Here is an 18,986-nt window from a genome sequence, read left to right on the forward strand (position 1 = left end):
TAGTATTACATTCCACAGCTCACTTTTCCGGAAATGTAAAAGCTGTGCCCACAGGACAGCTGATCTGCACTGTTAGTGACAGAACCTGCACCAGCAAACCAGCATCCATTACAGAAAAAGAAATAACCAAACATTAAATTGCCTTGAATCAAATGTGGGCTGTCTCTCATTAGGATCAGACACCCATTTCACTGGGTCCTCACTAACTTTCAAACACTTTCTGAGTGGAACCAGCAACAGCTAGAGCCCAGTTTGGTTATATGTATGTGTGTGGGGCTGTTTTGTGCTGTGTTTTATTTTACTGATACTCTGTATTCCCGAGGTCTCAGTGTAGTACTGAGATCAAGGATCACATCTAAGATCAAAATATAGGTAAGTAAGATAGTGTTAAGGCATACTGGGGAAATTGCAATGATAAGTAGAATTGGGAAAAGTTTTGGGGAAGCTAAGAGGGTTGTACATGGTTCAGGGAAAAGGAGAAAAATTACAAGAGTTCCACAGGTAATGAGCATGATACAGAGAAACTGAAAAAGGTTGAGCAGAAGCAGGACAGGCAGAAAATAAAAATTAAAGGAAAGACTGACTTCAATTTATCTTGTTTTCTGAAAATAAAGACTCAAATAACAGAAAATCTGACAAATATTTTCTACTTCTAGGTATAGGGCAAGAAAGAAGTATAAAACCAAAATACCATAACTCCACATTAACTGAAAAAATACTATTGTTCATTGACAGTTCAACTTGACAAAAATAGAAAAAAATCAAGTATTCAAGAGCATCTCATTAATAACACCTACCTTTGGGACCAAGCTTGGAGCGATGCAGACAAGTTTGCACTGGAACAGTGATGCTCAAACATTTATTCCCTGTGGTGCCATGCATTATCTACAACACCCTATGCACGCATGCACTTCCAATCAACTCAAGAGAAACAGGAGCTAGAGGATGAGGACTATTCAGCCAACTGTACTCTATGGGTTATCAAGTTCAGTTCAATCACAAATATTAATTAAGTATGATTATATTTAATTAGATCTCTACAGACTGTGATGTTCCCTAAAAAGATAAATCTTTCAAGAAGTCATTTTGACTGAGGTTGCTTAAAACCCTGTGTTGAATTTACCAGTTGATAGCAGCTGAGCCAAGTGTGTTCTTCAGCCTTTTAGAATCCTTATACCTCTGGTTGCTCTTCCCCAGCCAAATTATTTTCACTGCAGTGAAACCGAGGCAGAACCAGAAGGCAAGTGAGCACACAGTGGCAAGACAGGCATTCAGCTTCACAGTGCTTCAGAGGTTCAGACACTGTATCCTAACAACTTCTCAGTAAAATAAAAAGCAATACCTCTCAGCCATCTCAGAAGCAAAGTCAGACATACGAAGCGATTCAAAAAAACCCCAAAGGATAAGAGGAAAGAATATTCTGGTTATGACATTTTTTTAAGTCGGAGAATACAGTAGAAAACCAATTAGATCATCTAGTCCTTATCCTTTAAGTTAAAGATCTAATCCTGAGAGAAAGTTTCAGACATCACAGAGGTGTTATTCAACCCTAGTACTGAGCCAGAAAGCCATGGAGATACTGGCTAAAGCTACAACATCTATCTCCAAAATTTTGTAGAACGTAAAACAAAAGCTTTTTTGTTAAGATGTACTTAAAAGACTTCGGGGACAAACATTACTTTTGGGGGAGGAAAAAAGTCATCTGCTAAAAAACTTGAAGTTGTGGGTAGGAAAACCAATGAACAAAACCCCCAACCCCGAAACCAAAAAAAAAAAAAAAATTTAGAAAAAGAAGATAAGGATTTTTTAAGAAAATGAAAAGTTAACCAGCAAGACTGTTCAGTTGTATTACTGAAAACAAAACTAGAAACAACAAAGAAAACAATAATCAGGGTTGCTAAGCCAGTGAGGACAGAGTTTAAAGACAACCCTGCTATGTCTCCAAAACTTAAATATTCTGACCATTATCAAAACATGCAGTTCTTGTTGATCATGGATTAAAAAACAGAATAGATGATGCAAATGATAAAGCTTGAGTAGTAGCTGAATGGTAGTGTGATCAAATAAAGGTCTTAAAAAAAAAAAAACCACTGGAAATTAGAATGAATAGGGTTAAACAAACTAGCAATTTAAAAATCAGAACAATAAGGTTCTCTTATAACCCTTATGAAATCAGTGGGAACCAGAGAAAGAATTCATTTTAAGAGCGAGCTTAGGTAGTTCAGAAAAATAAAGGAATTACATCGTTTACAAATCCAGTCAACTAGATTGATCCAGTCTCAAACCCTGTATTACTACAGAAATATTCTGGAACAGCAACAGCCAATAAGAAAACAAAGCCCCTGAGAAAGCAGTCAGAACAGTACATTTGTGCCAAAAAATGAAGAGACACCTTGTACCAGAAACTGTTCCTAAACACATAGTGCTGTACTAGAAGGGCTGACAACCACTGACATATGTTTTTTATATCAACGAGTAGCCTAATCTAGGACTCATCTCAAAAGAATGAATAAAGGAAGCCCTCCAATGCCTTGCCAGACTTGAGTCTAATTTTTGCAGTTCGTATTGCCACTGATGACTCCATGGATTTTGGTTCCTGCAATTCACCATATATGCTGTTAATCAACACAAAATTAAAGAATAAAGAGGCAACAGAAGCATAACTTTGTTCCAAGTTTACAGATAGGCAGAGAGGTAATGTGAGGCAGATGAAAACCCTGTGTTGCTAACACTTATGGTGTTGATTATTTGTGGGTGACGTTGCATTCTGGAATTGAAATATTCCATTTACAAATGAGCATTTTAAGTCAAGAATATTCTCACCCGACTATTGTATCTCGCTGCCTGCACTGCAACAAATTAGAGTGGTCCAAGTTGATGCCTTATAAAATATTCCTATCCAGCTCCTCAATTCTTACAAAAAATACGAGACTAGTCTGTTAGAAAATACATCCTCTTGTCTGAGAAGCCTAGCGCAAAGCTGATGCTGCCAAACCAAGTACATCTAATGAAGTCATGGCCAGCATCAGCTGCCAACCTACATCACACTTTAGCCCACAGTGGCAACAGCAACACTGCCTCTAAAACAGTCTGTCTCCTCCCTACCCTCCCAGTTTCCTCTTTCCTTACTTCCCTGAAGTAACAGTACAACCCTACCTGGCCTCCATGTCCACCTCCCACTGTCAAAGCACAGCAGAACTGTGATGGAACACATAACGCCACTCTTCAGGGTGGGTGGGTGTGGAAAGGGGCAGCAGAAAAAAGCTTTGTGTGCAGAGAAAAGAGCCCAGGGCTGTCTGATAAGCAGGAAAAGAGGCTGTGTGCAACTAGAGCTATGAAGAGAAAGCAGGGTCCACAGAAAAGACAGAACTAAGAAAAGCTGCTTCCTGTTCTTCTAGCTGACCTACCTTCAGTTGGAGATTCCCATTCTCCAGAAACAAAACTTCTGGCCAAGAAACTTTAAAACCTGTTCCTACCATCAGGACTGAACTGGAAAGACACATTTTCTTGAAACAATTATTCTAATGTCACCATCACCAACACTTAGCTAGACACTGAGCCATCAGAGTTCTGTGAAAGTCAGCAAGTCCTCCTCTATTCAATTTCTTTGGTGGCAAAATCTCCACAAACTTGGTCTTCTACAGGGCTGTATTTACTGCCATGACCCTGCAATGAAGCACTTACCTGTGGGAAGCCCTTTTCCCCTAAGCCTCTCCCGGATAGCCTGGCTCCTGTCTGGCTGCAATTTTCTATCTCCATTGCAAGAAAGTTGATCCACCTGTAAAACAGGCAGTAGCGCAGTTAAATACTGAAAGAGCTCACATCAGTATGAAACAAGTATCCATTCTGTAACTGTACAGCATCAGTCAATGCCAACAGTTAAGTTCAAGTTCAGAGTTGAAGTTCAAACTTTTTTCAACAAAACCAAGTTAATCAGTGAGAATATACCCTAGAATTATCCTTATTTGAATAATCCGTGCGTTATTTTTACTATGCATTTGGTCTATTTTTTTCCACCAAGTTTACAAGCATGTAACAAATACATTTCACTCCCACAGCAAACTGAAGACAGCAGCTCTCGAAAACCCATGTTCCGTGGTTGCAGCATGACTGGCCTGCAATTGGTCTGATGAGTCTTCTACGTAACAGGAAGAACTGTCTTGTACTTGGTAGTTTCTGGCTGATACCTCACACAACTTATTACACATGTAAATTCTCACGCATTTGTGAGAAGTCTCTTCTTTAGCCCTTCAGGCACATTCCTTTTGCGTGTCAGGCTTAATTACTCCCATTAACTTTTTTTTTTTTTAAAATCACCACTTCCCTTAAAAAAATATTTCACATGTAAAATCATCCAAAGAGCTTATTTGCTCTAACCAGGAATCTTTAGTGATCTTTTGATATGGTAGGGATTGACATAACTTGGACAGTGGCTTAGCTGGGAGCTGAAAGGAGAAATCAAGCAGCTTTCTATCCATTGCAGTTACAATGCAGCTCAATCAACATTAAACAGATAGAATCAGTCATGCTGTATTTCCCTTTAGAAAGCATATTAACATGGAAAATTAAAACATTCAAACAGAACCTCTCAGCTGTGCTTCATGGACCACCAAATGTCCAGTTATAGAGCTAAGACCTCTCTAGCTTTTCATAAGGCCAATTAAGATTGGAGGCATGTTGATATTAGAATAGCAAGTTCTACTCTGGTTTTGGAAAAACGATTTTATATGCTTTTCTTATTAACTTAAAAATTTCAGCACAAACACAAAGCATTAAACATTAAAACCAGCAGGGATAGCTAGCTAAGGCGCATGAGAACAGCAGTACAGCTGTGTTGCTGTCCTGTCAACACTGTTTTATTCAGCTATTTTGTTCTTGTCGTCTTGCAAAGTCAATGCAGTGACATGTTATGAACGAGGTTAACAAGGTTACTGGCAGAGGAAATCTAGAAGACCAGCAGATCTTCAGCACTGGATAACTGCCATTAGTCCTGCTCCTTCATTATCAACATGGTATAGGAGACAGGAGCACATTTGCTGGATTCAGCTCTCCACTGGATTTCAGTATGTGCATTTGGGACCACTGCTGCGGTCTTTGGCATGGTGGTCTAGGTTAGTCTGTCACACTAGCCTCAGACTACCTCTGACACCCTGCTGACAAGAACAAGATGAGGAAAAGCAGAAAACTTGTTAAGCAGAAAGGGCCATTAAGAACTTGGAGACTAATGACTCACTCTCCACAGTGGCCATTTCTATAGCTCGTGGCCCTATTTACGGTTTGGATCTTTATTTCAATAGCTTCACTGACTAAGGCCTTGTAGGCCTTCATTTTGTTAAATCACAGAGGAACTCCACTTGGCAACTACACAAGACTTCAGATGTTACAGTGAGGAGCACCAGACTGAGACATAACCTCACAGACTAGAGGATGCTTTGTGGAACTCAGGATCAGCGCTACTTCTGGAGGCCTGTCATAATCAGCTGCTGCCAAGTATTAGACAAATGCAGGGTCTTCTCACCTTGTGCAAGTGTTACCAAAACAGTTTTATAAAGAAACTATCTAACCATTAGTTCGTAACAGATTTTTTTTTAAAGAGGAAGCATTATCAAGTCAAACATTTTTTCTTGCAATTACAGTGTTGTCTCTCTAGACACCAATTTCTACATTGACATAACCTCTATGAGACAAAAAAGGGAGTTTCAATGATATAAAACCAGAAAAAATTCAGGAACATAATGGGATATCATTCCAGCAATAATAAACTGCTCAGTATTTATTATAAACAGAACACAAGGAAAGCAAGTATCGGCCAAAGAACAATCTAATACTACTGACAATTTATGGTCTTCCTTTCTACTCAGAAATTCTACTCTACTTGAAATTACTTAACTACTCTATGGTCATGTTGGAATGGTTTACATGAAGGGAGAGGTTGCCTGTCAGGAATAGTAACTTTGTGAGATGAGTTCATGTTTCTTTCACTTCTGAACACAGCTGAATTCATTTGTCATCATTAGACAATACCGTCCTCCATAACTATCATATCCAAGAGCAGAGCCAAGTGCAGAACTGGCACACCACCTAAAAAGTCCCTCTTCCTGCTAATAAGCAACCCTCCAACAACAAGCCTAACTTTAAAACCAAAAATCCACAGCAATCATTTTTGAAGCATTTCAAGTAGCAACATGTCAAAAGTTCGCCACAGAGTTCAATCTTTTTTGTTCGCCCGTTTTTCCCTGCTTTTCTTTCAATGAACACAAACAGCTCACAGTTATCTTCCATAGAAACAGTAGTCATGAATGCATATTCCAAGAGGAATTGCCAAGTGCACAAAGTGTTACAAGGGGAGAGATGCAATTCTCTCCTTTGAACTCTCACTCTTATCAAAATTGCAACACAGACAAGAGGAAGAATGACTGCAGAGTGACTCTGAATTAGCACCTCTGCTCTCTGCCTGCTCATCTCTATTAGTCCTCAAATGCCAACAAAAACTTACCTGAGACAGGCTTCCCAGAACCAGTCTGACCAACTGTTTCACATAAGAAAAAGAAGGGGCACAGTTACTGTTCCTTATGTGGGCACTGCAAGCATCCAGAACAGTCCGTACAGATACACGGGCATAAATGACATCCTCACACATGCCAAGGAGTATGCTGTTGAGATGATCTCCAAGTTTGATAGGCTAGCGAGAAACAAAAACAGGAGTTGAAATAATGACTTGTGGTACACACAGAAGCCAGACATTCAACACAGTTAAATAATTATTCACAAGACACTGCCTGTATTATTATGTGCCAATTTTCAAGTCACCATCTAGGTGGTAGAAAAACAGCAGTTGTAGATCAGGAGACTCTAGAACAACCTGGTCCAAATAAGCTGCCTGATCTGTAAGGTCAGAACACCAACACTTTCTCAAGGGATTAACAACTAGTGGAAAGGTTCAGAAGGAAATTTTCTTTGTTGTTTTTGAACATTCTGCCAGTCACAAGCATAAAATTCAGTCCTCATTACCATCATTCTGTAATCCTTTGTGCTCACTTTCTATGGTTGCTCACCTCACCAATATTTTGCAGCAGCTGTGTTAGCATTTCCAAAGTCCAGCGACAACACCAAACAGTATCAACGAAGAAGCAAGGAATAAAACAGCAAAGCCACTGCTTAAGGAAGCAGAGCTTTGTAGTTGCAGGACAACACCCATACAGTTAAAAACAGTATAGATTTAATTCTTCTCTACCCATTCAATTAATTCTACGCTGCACGTGAAATATCACTCCTCAGGGTATGCAATAGTCAGTGATAACACTTGTTCTCAGATGCCGCAGGCATCTGGGACTTGAGCTCTCTGATCTGCAACTCTCTCAAAGTGGGTGGCTACCCACAAACTACAAGCATTGTTCTGCTTTCTGCATCATAGAGCACTTCAAACCATTACAGTCTTATAATCTTCTCTGTATTAGTACTCTTAAAGTGTACCATAAAACAAAAATATTTTGGACAACTGATTTCATTAATATAGGCTTTTCCCATCTACCTGTTTAGCATCCTAACTGATCGTAAAAATCACTTCTGTATTCAACCACACTCCCAACAGAGAAGCAGCTCATTAACCAACATAGGCAGGCAAATATGGAAAAAAAAGTAAAGAAAGGGAAAATCTACACATACAAGTTAACAAAAGTAATGCCACACACAGACTGTCCTTCTGCCTCCACTAACTCCACAGGGCAGAGGCACCACATGAGAACATCCTCAAGATAAACTATAGGCTTCTGCTCCCCCTTTCTTTCCAGGTACTGTCTTCCCACCACACTGTATTTCAAAAAATATTGTTGTATCAAAAGGTAGAGCACTCCTTCCCACCGCATGAACTGTTGCTACAGTATAATACCAAAGGAGGAAACAAAAAAAAAGGGGACTAAAATTCATGCCTACTTTCCACTCAACACCTACATCTACCTACCTTAAGTCACTCTCCCACTACTTCTGAATACTGTTCCTTTCACCCCCTACAAGACAGGAGAGCAAAGAAAAGGGATAGATATCTAAGAAAATACTGGGGCGTTGGGAACAGGCACAGTAGGTATTACAAGTAAGTATCTCTAAAACAGTCATAGCTTCAACTTTTCCAACTTTTCCATTCAGGCAGCTACTTCTAAATCAGCACAAATGAAAACACAACTAGCACTCTGTTAAAGAAAATATTAGGAACTGAACACTTAAATCGCCAAAGAGCCTTTCAGAATTTCCTTCCTTACCCTTACACATAACACCAACTAGTAGGACTGAACCGAAACATGAAACAGAAGTGGCTTAGTTCCTTGAGCTGCACAATGCTCTGCCAAATCCTGCAACTACCAGTACATCATTAAATGCTTTTATGAATGCATTTCATCTTATTTTCACTCTTTCAGGTATGGACTTCCAAAAGTTTAACTGGGGGTGGGGAAGGAGCACCCAGAAAGATTATGAATCAGAACATCTTCAGTCACTTCTGGAAAGACAGTCTAGTAGTTCTGCTGGGTGTGTGAACCTCATTGAGCAATAACACTCGGCTCTTTGCAGTCTGCAACTGTGTCTGCACTGACTGACAAGTCAATAGCGAGAGTCTACTCCCTGTTCCAAACAATTCATACCCGTTCTCGGCCATTGTGTAACTGAAGTATCTGTATGTGCCAAATCCAGGCTCACAGAAGTTATGGCAGCATCGAGAACAAGTTGCTTTATTATGAGTAAAGCAACAATGTTATTTAAATATTTGGTTTTACATAAGCCTAAACCAAAACAAATAATTTTCTCCTCTGTCAACAGCTTAAACTGTTGTCTTTCAGCCTGTGACACTACAGGATAGACTAGATCTGACGTATCTTTACGGAAACTAACAGAAATGTAGTGTCAGCACCTTCTTTCTGCAAGGCAACACCACCTTCACACACTCCACAGGAAAAAGCTCCAAGTACAGGAAAGAAATCTTACACTTCAGTGTCTCATTACAACACCCTGCCATGTTAACTCAAATGCAAATTCAGTCAAACTCTCAAGTCTAAAGTTGCAATGTTAAGCAAAACCAAATGTAAACTTACCTGACTTTGAGGAACTTCATGGTCTGCTCCCCAGAAGAGTGCCATACCAAGAGAAAAAATATGGACCTGTTATAAGACACACAACATTCGTCAGCTAATTGAACAGGACTGGAAACACAAAGCAGAACTTTAAAGTAGAGCAACTAACTTAACATTATTTTTCCTAAATATATTACTGGTATTTAAGGTCAGTTGTCTTTCAAATTGTTCTTCTCCTTTGCCATGATGGTCAAAGAAGCAGATCCTACTGCTACAACGCATACTCTATCTAACCAGTGCCTCTGTCTTTTCTGTTTTATTTTAAGCTTCCATCCTACAATGAAGCCAGCAGCACATGTAATCCATACAATCAGCCTGGTGTGGGCTACAGACTGCATGGCTGTGTCCAAAGATCCTTAAAACTTTAGCCTGAAGACATGGCAGACCTTAGCAAACTCAAATAGTGGGCTACTACTTCAAGAGATCCGTAAGACTGGGACAAAGATAAAAAAAGGAATGAACGCATGAGTATTAATATATAAAGCAGTCATCTTAGTTATTGATATTTTAAGATACAAATGCATTAATCATTACATATATAATCAATTATTAATATCAACATTAATGATAATAATATATCCTTAATGTATTAAGCCCATCAGGACAGGGGATAAAACCTTTAAATACTGCAGAATTAAGAGCACAAACACATACAACCCCTGTAGATGCCTGTGAAAACAGAACAGTTAAGCGCAGGAAAGAAAAGCAGTTTTTCTAGACTGTGTAAGTAACATACACTCATGATGGCTTTTTCTATCAAGTTACTAGTAATATTTGTGCTACTTAAACCAACACGCTTATTAAATATTTGTGCAGGCAACGAACAACAATTACAGGGACAGCAATAAATTAAAAGAGATTCACTTAAGTCAGCTTCTTCACTAACCAAAAGCAAAACATCTTACTTAAGTCCTAGGTGTATATATATTGACATGGTCTGTCCAGACTCAGGTGCTTCATATACAGGTATTACAAACTTAGGTGTAAATTGAGTGTACAAAGGTAGTAGGGAGACTCAACAGAACTTAGGAAATGATAAAAACAGTTTTCTTCTTCCCATACTGAATACGTATGAGTTGTTTAAAAAAAAGATCACACATCTAGAACTAGCTTAAGGTTGTACAAGAGAATTAATCTCTGTATTGAAAAGTCTTTTATCCTACTCAAGACAACAAAATCTATTCTTGAGGACTCAGAAGAACAATGATGCATAAATGCTTTTCTTTTTAGACCAGACTGTTTGAAAGACATTATACCTTTACTGCGCTGTGCCAGGAATTAAGCCCAAAACACAAGTATGATATGTTTTTAGATTTCTATTGTAAAACAGAAAAAGAGTCTTCTTTTTATGTATTTGGAAAAGCAATACACAGATTTGTGACAGGGTAAAGAAGTAATTATTAAATACACTTAGAAGCAGCAGGTTATTAAAATTGTTCTTATAAACTCAACACATCATACAAAATTGGAATTCAACATACTCTGAGAAGCACTCCAATCCTGAACTTCTGCTACTAAAACCTTGTGGGATGGTCTCTGTCTAGCACAGCGTATGAGTCAGGACAAGACAGAAAGCTTTCCATCAGTACAAAGTAGCAATATATCAGAGACTGTTGACATAAGGTTAGTCACTCGTATGGTTCAGTCCAGCTAATGGACAAACACTCAAGACAGAGCAATGGGGTCAGCTAGTGCGCATTTAGGTCCAGACACGCAAGAAAAATATTCAGGTAAAGAAAAATACAGAACTTTGGTTTTCTTTGTGATAAAGATGGAGCAGAACCACAGAGAATTTCTTCGCAATCATGCACAAAAGGGAAAAAAATAAGGCAAATTTTGTTGCCCGTGGCATGTTGCGGCAGGACTGCAGCAGTGCCATACAAGTGCAGATGAAACACAGCATTATGCTAGATGCAATTATTTAGCCAGCACTGAGTACCTAACAAGGGCTCACCCATCAGCCTCTTCTCCCAGAGAGGAAGCACAGTCCATCAAAGGAAAGTGTCTGTTGCACGCAAAAGACAGAAGTCATGGACAAGCATCAAGGGTGCTCAGTTAACACCATTGTCCCATTCAACCAGAAACATTTATCTTTCAAATACTGAGAAAGTTGTTCCCCATGTGGTTTATTATCCGTTACCTTTTCAATTGAAATTCTTCCTTCCATATCCAGACATACTACAGCTATACAGGAAAAGATGAATATACTCTCAGTGTAATGTATAAAAAAAAAAAACCTTTTCAGAAAAAAACACACCCAAACAAAAATTTTATCCAAAAAAAGCCCTCCAAACTCTCCCATCACCCAAATACACAAGAACAGCAATTAAAAAGTCTTTTATCAAAATTGTTAATGCTAATCAGAGAAGCGGTCGTGGTCTTAAGTCTACTGGTGTTCAAGAAGCATTTGGACAATGCTCTTAGATATATGATTTAACTTTTGGGTTGCCCCCTGTGGAGTCTGGAGTTGGACTCAATGATCCTCACAGGTACCTTTGAACTCAGGATATTCTATAATTCTATGGTTCTAAGCGTTAACTTAATGGAAGGTATATATAATACTGAGAAGTGTGCATCACCCTCAAAAATATTATTGTACAACCATGCAATCAGACCACTAAACTAAAACATGCTACCCTACTAATTATCTGAAAACAGCTTTCAAAATAAAGCATTTATTCAAAAATTCTAGTTCATTTTTGTACTGTGATACTTCTAATACTTTCTACAATATATAAATCAACATCAAATTAATTTTCCAAATTTATCTTTCATTATAATTTTGAATAGCTTGCTTCGTCCATTTCCAAAAAGATTGCCGTTACCTTGGACTTATTTTGTATTCAAATCAACTGGGTGTCTCAGAATCAAAAGGGTATTCATTGACTATCATTTTTCCTAATATTTATCCTTCAATACACTGTTAGTTTGTGTTAGTAAGTGAAGTCGTAACTCAAGAGATGAGTGCAACCCCATCACTGTCTGTTACAAGGCTTTAAGAAATTACATTCTTCTGCCTTCAGCAGCTTTCAGACATGGCCTGATTTCAGAAGAACAATCAAGAAGGAAAACACCATATATTTCCAGCAAATTAATTCAGTGAACTACAGCAAGTTGTGACAAAAAGAAAAAAAAAGAAAAGCTGAAATAATTAGAAGTTACCACAGTCAACATGTGCAAAGCAAGATCTAAGGAACATGAAGCCAATGTTTCAAGACAAATAACCACTGTACCATCCAACACACAGTTTAATACAAACGTAAAGGGAAACAGTCAAAAACAGAAGGATGTAAGATATGCAAGACGTTTATCAGTCCTACAAACTTCAACTAATGAAGTCCTAACAGGGCAAAAGCCTTTGTACAAAGCTAGGTTTGAGGTAGCTTTCTCCTTCCATGTAAGTAAGCAAATAAACCCAAGATGACTGAAATGTTTGAAGCATTTCACACAAATGTACTATCATGTGTACTTCTCAAGCGGGGATTATAGACCAGATACTCTGGTCTTGTCTTTTTTTTTTCCCCGATGCATTATCAAATAATATTTTTACATATCCTGGTATATACCATTGCCATCAGGAAAAAACTTCAAATCTTTGTACACAATGGTGCATTTCTAAGAATTCAGCTGGAGGGTCTCACATCAGCAAATGCAGGATGCGTAACTCACAGGTCCCCTCTTCAGATTATGGCTGTCCTTCTCCACACCCAGATATGACCACCACATTCAGAGAAGAGCGGTGCAGAGGGGAGCTATTTAACCACAAGGCTTTAAACTGAGAACAAAGATGGCAACCGCAAGTTTTCTTTCAATGTTTTTGTACCATCCCAGGTTATCAGAACAGTTAAATTTTCTCCCCCAGCATGTAAAGAACACATGCAGAAATCAAGTAGCGTTCAAACACAAAACCATGTTAATTCATCTCAAGGACAAAGCTTCCAACTAATGCTAAAGCTGAATACCACAAGCAAAAGGGTTTTATTTAGTTTACACATGACTCTATGAGTAATTTGCTTATGTAAAGCCAAACCTTGTCTATTTCCACATCCAATTGTTTCCCAATGAAAACAGCAACACAGTTGCTGCAGCCTACAGTCTCAATTTTATCATCACGTTCCAGCAAGCAAGGTGATGCCGATGATATAAAATAAATTCACACAGCCATAATATGAGAGGATTAATCAGCACTGCATAGGTGCCGAGTGCCAGTGTTTGGTCATTGCCTATATGCTCTGTGCTGGAGTTCACAGGCCACAGCAGTCCCTTTAAGTATTTCCTTCCTAAAGATTAAGATAAAGGAACATCATAGCTTTTAATAGTAACAGTTCTCCATTTCAAAAAGAAAAAAGTAATATGCTGAATACTGGCACAGAACAAAGAATGCTATCAGCTCTGATGAAGGTCACAAACACATAATTTCAAAACTTTTCTGGCATTTTTGAAGGCCTGTTTTGTATATTAACTTCAGAGTTGGCACTAGAGGTAACGTCGCTGTCTTGAATAGTGTTGTCTCTCTAGAAAGATAATTCCAACAGTATGACTACAGAGTTTGGCAGCTGCATCCTACATAACTGATCCCAAATTTTCACTGATGTCAGTGTTATTTTTACTTCTTTACTAAAACTGTCAACCTAGATTGCTACTTGCTTATAGTTTTGTCATAGATAAAGTTATATACATATTTCATTATACCATTTTTGTTTTACTGTATTGCAAGGCAAGAAGGATGTCTACAAGGCTTTGCAAGTAACTGAGGAAACAAGTGATTTTTCAGTTAGGTATATGGTGGTAAAGTAAAGACCTAAAGAAAAAGGCTATATACAAGGTTTAGAAGAAAAAAAGCTGGAAACAAAATATTCAAAGAAAAACATGCTTCAATAGTCCTTGAACACACAACAGCAATTGATGCCAATACCAGTTTCCTCTGGAGTAAGAACACGTTGCTGTTCTTCCTGGAGGAAGACTGCCAAATGTCGTAATTGTTCCCAGATTACAACATTGGCTGCAGCTAGCTTCCTTCTCTAAGGATTATTGATCCAGAGAAGCCAACGAGAATGAAATAGAGCTCAGCTTCCTCCTTACTCCCACCTCTAAATATCTTTGACTAGGCCAAGGGAACAGTTTTCTGGGGAAAACATTACCATTTGCAATATATTATTATTAAGAAAATATTTGAGAAGCTAGTCATTTTGACTGTGTGTATCAATGACCTGGAGGAGATCACATATGCAAACCTTACCTATCAGTCTACACTTGGGAAGTTAAAAAAGCAAGGTGGAAAGGAACAATTCTGCACACAACTAAGGAATACTTGTGTTAATTAAAACAAACTTTCTTTTGAGGTGAGTGTAGGAATATCCCATTTTCTGTAGCCCTGGACTACTTGAGTAATTCCTTGGCTTAACCCTCAGATGCATTTTGAAAAAAAAAAAAAAAAAAAAACAAAAAACACACAACCACAAAAAAACAAAAAAACCCACCACACACAACCAAACCAAAAAACCCCAAAATCTTAAAAATTTGAAACTGGTGATGTCACTGAAATCTTTCAGTAAAAGAAGGCAAAGCGTTTCTTACTACTAGTTCAATAGTCAGTTTTTCTGTGCAGCCACCGCCCAAGTATGGCTGTCAGTAGCGCACATATGACAGGGACCTGCACATAGCCACTTCTTCGTAAGTGCATACAACCATAATCACTATGCCACTCTTCTGGACAAAAATCAAGCAGAAGGATCTCTCCCCCAAAGAAAATCAACTATTACACATACAAATCAAGAACCACAGGGAGACAAAAAGGACAGTTTAATGCTATTTTGTCCAGGGATCAACAGCAAACGACAACTGTCTGCCAAGGAAGAGGTACTGTACCTTTTCAACATCTGACAGAGACGATAGAGAATGGTCCTGCATAACCTCCGGTGCTGTGAATGCTCGCAGGTCTTGTTGGGAGACATTTTCATCAGTAAATGATACACTGCCAGATGGAAGCAACAGGAGAGACCATGGAGAAATGATGAATCCCAGGGCAGTAGGATCAGCTGTATTTCAAAGGAAAAAAAAACACCAATGCTGAAATTTACACAACACTGATGCCCTTGCTTGACATGATTTTATTTGCTCAGACACATTCGGTATCAGACTACATATTAATGTAATATTATAATGTAATGTAATATTATTATAGATGCTTCCTTTTCCACCTGTGGTGCTTCAGGACCACCTCAATTTTCATCATACCAAGGAGTAACACCTGTCTTGTTTGACTGTTCTTATTCATACCAGCAAGCTCAGAAGAGCCTGTTAAAATACTCACAAGCTCTCCTGTCCTCAGCTAATTTTATTTATGCTACAGTCAACATATAAAATGATCACATTTTATAGTGGACGTGTCATTAAGGCTAAGAATAGAGTTAACTGCTATATTAATATAGCACTGCTGCAGCACCAACAATCTGAAGAGAGAAGACGAAGTTAGAGAGGAATTATTAGAGTAGCTGAAAGAACTGGACAAAACAGAAAAATTTTGGGACACAAGTCCTTTTTAGCCTAAAAAAACCAAAAAAGGTATTTCAAAAGTGAAAAAAAAAAAAGAATAACTCTAGGAGACAGTGGAAGTGGACAACAAATAAACCTGAAAGCATAGTAAGGTCACCCATTCAAACCCTGTCAATTCCTGAAAACAGCAAAACAAGTACTGAAACTGGAGAACCAAAAGTGACAAAGCCAACTTCCTACATCACGGAGTATGTAATTTGCCAGCTAGGTTTTTGATATCTGGTAATACTGCTGTCAGATTTTTGGCCACAGACCTACTTAAAAAAAAAAAAAAAAAGTGCGGGGGGAGGGCATAGCAGGGGGAACAGAAACAGGCCACACACATGGAGGAAGTCTTACACCCCAAAATCTACCTTGACAGTAAAACCTCAATCCCTTTAAGGCAGAAAAAGGAGAGACCATTTCCTTGAGCCAAAGTATTTTTCCTACACCCCAAACAGTAAATCACCTCAGTTTCACTAAAGGAGGTATAAGCTTTTATTTAAGTAAAAGTTAACAGTTATTTTGAATAGGTAAAGAGGCAGTTGCTCTGTTTTATGCTGCATGTTCTATCAAAGATCTGATGAAACATGCATTTGAAGCATAAGTCTTTCTTTTCCCTCTATGCATTAAGTAACAACAGCAGAATAATAATTGCATCCTTCAGCTCCACCCCTAACAATTTCCACTCTCCAATCAGCTCAGAATGTTCCTACAGTGCTGGTTCCTAGCCCATTCAATTATCTCGTAATCTAGAATATTTCTAGTCTCCTAGGAAATGTATTAAATTACTGCTTGCAGGCACCACATGTAAAAAGATCTACCAAGTAGGTCCTTCAATTTCTTCAACTCTCCTTCCTCCTAAAGAAGCTAAGAAATCGCTTTCAGGCTTTCTACATTCTGTGATACTGAAGCAAAACTGTATTAATGACTTGGTAGCACAATTACCTAGAAAAACATTTGCAACTTTCAGATGCTGAAGCTCAGAAAGTTTCCCCTCCTACCAATATGTGCAAGAGATATCATTCAATGGGAGAAACCAATAATTCATTATTCAGTCTAAGGCTAACATACACCTTTTTCTGAGCATACCTTAAATCGCTATGCAGAATTTTGCTTTAAAAAAGGAAAAGAAACTGTTAAGGACAACATTCTAGAAATTGAAAGATCCCACAGTCTACTTCAAGCAGTTATTTCAAGTTGTTTAATGACCTTAGAACCAAAGGAGTTTATTTTTATAGTTTTTCTAATGGATTCAAAAATGCCAATAAGTTTTGCTGAAAGCCAGTATGACAAGCTTAGGATTCACAGTGCAGAACTGGTTTCCCCCTGCTCTGCTTTTTATGACAAACAAGAGAGTCTCAAGTCTTCTTGCCTCAGAGGAGCATACTTCATTGCTCCAGCTTTCTCCCCTGGATCCAGCAGAAGTAATTGACGGATAGTATCTCTGATTATGTAGGCTACAAGAATTTAAGCTCTCACACAGAACTGCTGAGGTCCCCATGGAAACCAGAGGTCTGTCACATACAAGATAAAGAATGCCCCAACCTCTCCAAAACCCCTTTAAAAAATTCCCAAATACAAACGCATACACAACGATATCTCTCTTATGCATAGAAGAAAATATCTCTGAGGATTTTCCTATCCTATTTTAGTAAGTAAAATCACAAGGGACAAAGCAATATATTACTTCAACCTACCAATATCAAAATAAGCTAAACTAAAAACACATGGCTCAAACTAACAACCTGTACAAGTCTCTTTCCGTTTCTAGACCTCCTGCAGTGGGACTTCTCTTCAAATCATTCCAAATACTGCATTCAGCAAGGTGTTATAAAAAAAATAAAGCCCAAACAACCACCAAAGAGTTCAAGTAGTTCAGCAAAAGTAATAATATTGTAGAAATTCTGTCAAGAGAAAAAATTCTAGATTTCATGCAGACATTAATAACCAGTCCTTACAGTGCAGTACACATTCTCCCTCTTCCCCACAGCAATCTAATCAACCCCTAGCTACAAAAATATTTAAGCCTGGAATCGCTCTCATGAATGGTCTCAACAAAATATCTGCTTGATACAGTAGTAAAGATAATCAATCATGTCCAAGAACATGGTTTCCCCACAGTGTGTAGGAAGTCACTCAGTATGAAGCAAATGACACCATCTCTACAGATTCTCTTAGCATGGCCAACTTCAAAATCTGAGTTTAGAAATAACTCATATTGTGGAAAAAGTTGTCAAATATGTACATTTAAAAATAAGATGAGCTGAAGAAAACTCCCCTAGCAAGAACTTTAAACACCATGTATGGCGAAAGTAGTGGAAATTTACTTCAATCAAATAAATTAAAATTTTAATTAAGAATGAAAATAACATTATCCTCCCAAGTCCAAGAGATTACATTTTCCACTATACCTCTAACCCCACTTCCTCTGAAACAAAACGGGTAACTGCTGTTCACTGTTGTGGCAGTAAGTTCAGATGTTAAACAAAAGAAATGTAAACATAAGAACAAATATTACATAGCTTGCAGCTATTTTTTACGAGTTCTGTGTGCATAAGCCACTGATATAATATTTTAAAATGCCTTTTTTTTTTTTTAATAAGATTTCTGCTTAAATGCCCCGAAACTCAGGAACCTTAAGCAATGTGAATAATTTATCCTTAACTTCATATTTTGTATGACAAAAACTTCAAATATATATGAACTCTTCATATCCTGCAACATACTATAGAAACAAGAGAGTTAACAGATGAAAACACAGTTTATTTTTAAGAACAGTAAAAAAACCCAATACAATTAGCCTGAAGTCTTCCCAATACTAATTTAAACAAACTCTGGAGCATGCATTTGTCCTCTACACATGCAGAGGCTGAATTTACTGATCCACCTAAAATATTTCCAACCATACTCAATGATCTTCGTGATCTGAAGCAACATACAACAAATTTGATTAACTGTAAATTTAGAAATAGGACTGATTTTGCCAGGCTCATTTTGTTGACATTTTTTTGGCCTCCTCTTTTAGTAGTTTTTAACTAATATAGCAGATCATACTGCCTACTTCATAACTTTGGCTATCTAATCTACCATTACAAAGAACAACAATAAAATAACTCATTCTCCATTTCCTTCCTTAAGGCATGCATCACAAACCAGAACAGCTGTCTCAAAGTTCCTACTATGCAGATTTAAGCTAAGAAAAATATTTATAAGCAACTCCACTCTTACCCTTTCATGTGTTTGTACCATGAGAAAAAAAAAAGTTACAAAGACGAAATACATCAAATAGCCAAGGACCCCAGGAACACAACAGAAACTAGTTTTCAGTTG

General features: G+C 38.0%; 1 protein-coding gene across 5 annotated transcripts in view; it reads right to left on the minus strand.

Annotated features, from left to right (window-relative positions):
* The window catches only part of PTPN13 (protein tyrosine phosphatase non-receptor type 13), a 126,516-nt gene that overhangs the window by 75,639 nt on the left and 31,891 nt on the right, over nucleotides 1–18,986 (minus strand). For all 5 annotated transcript variants that reach the window (XM_055796983.1, XM_055796985.1, XM_055796981.1 and 2 more), the window contains exons 3-6: nucleotides 14,988–15,157; nucleotides 9,081–9,146; nucleotides 6,497–6,682; nucleotides 3,685–3,778 (exon numbers count right to left, since the gene is read on the minus strand). In XM_055796983.1, coding sequence (XP_055652958.1) covers nucleotides 3,685–3,778; nucleotides 6,497–6,682; nucleotides 9,081–9,146; nucleotides 14,988–15,157 — 516 coding nt within the window. The remainder of the gene's footprint in view (nucleotides 1–3,684; nucleotides 3,779–6,496; nucleotides 6,683–9,080; nucleotides 9,147–14,987; nucleotides 15,158–18,986) is intronic.

The sequence above is a fragment of the Falco peregrinus genome, chromosome 2 (genome assembly GCF_023634155.1).
Source record: "Falco peregrinus isolate bFalPer1 chromosome 2, bFalPer1.pri, whole genome shotgun sequence".
NCBI lineage: Eukaryota > Metazoa > Chordata > Aves > Falconiformes > Falconidae > Falco > Falco peregrinus.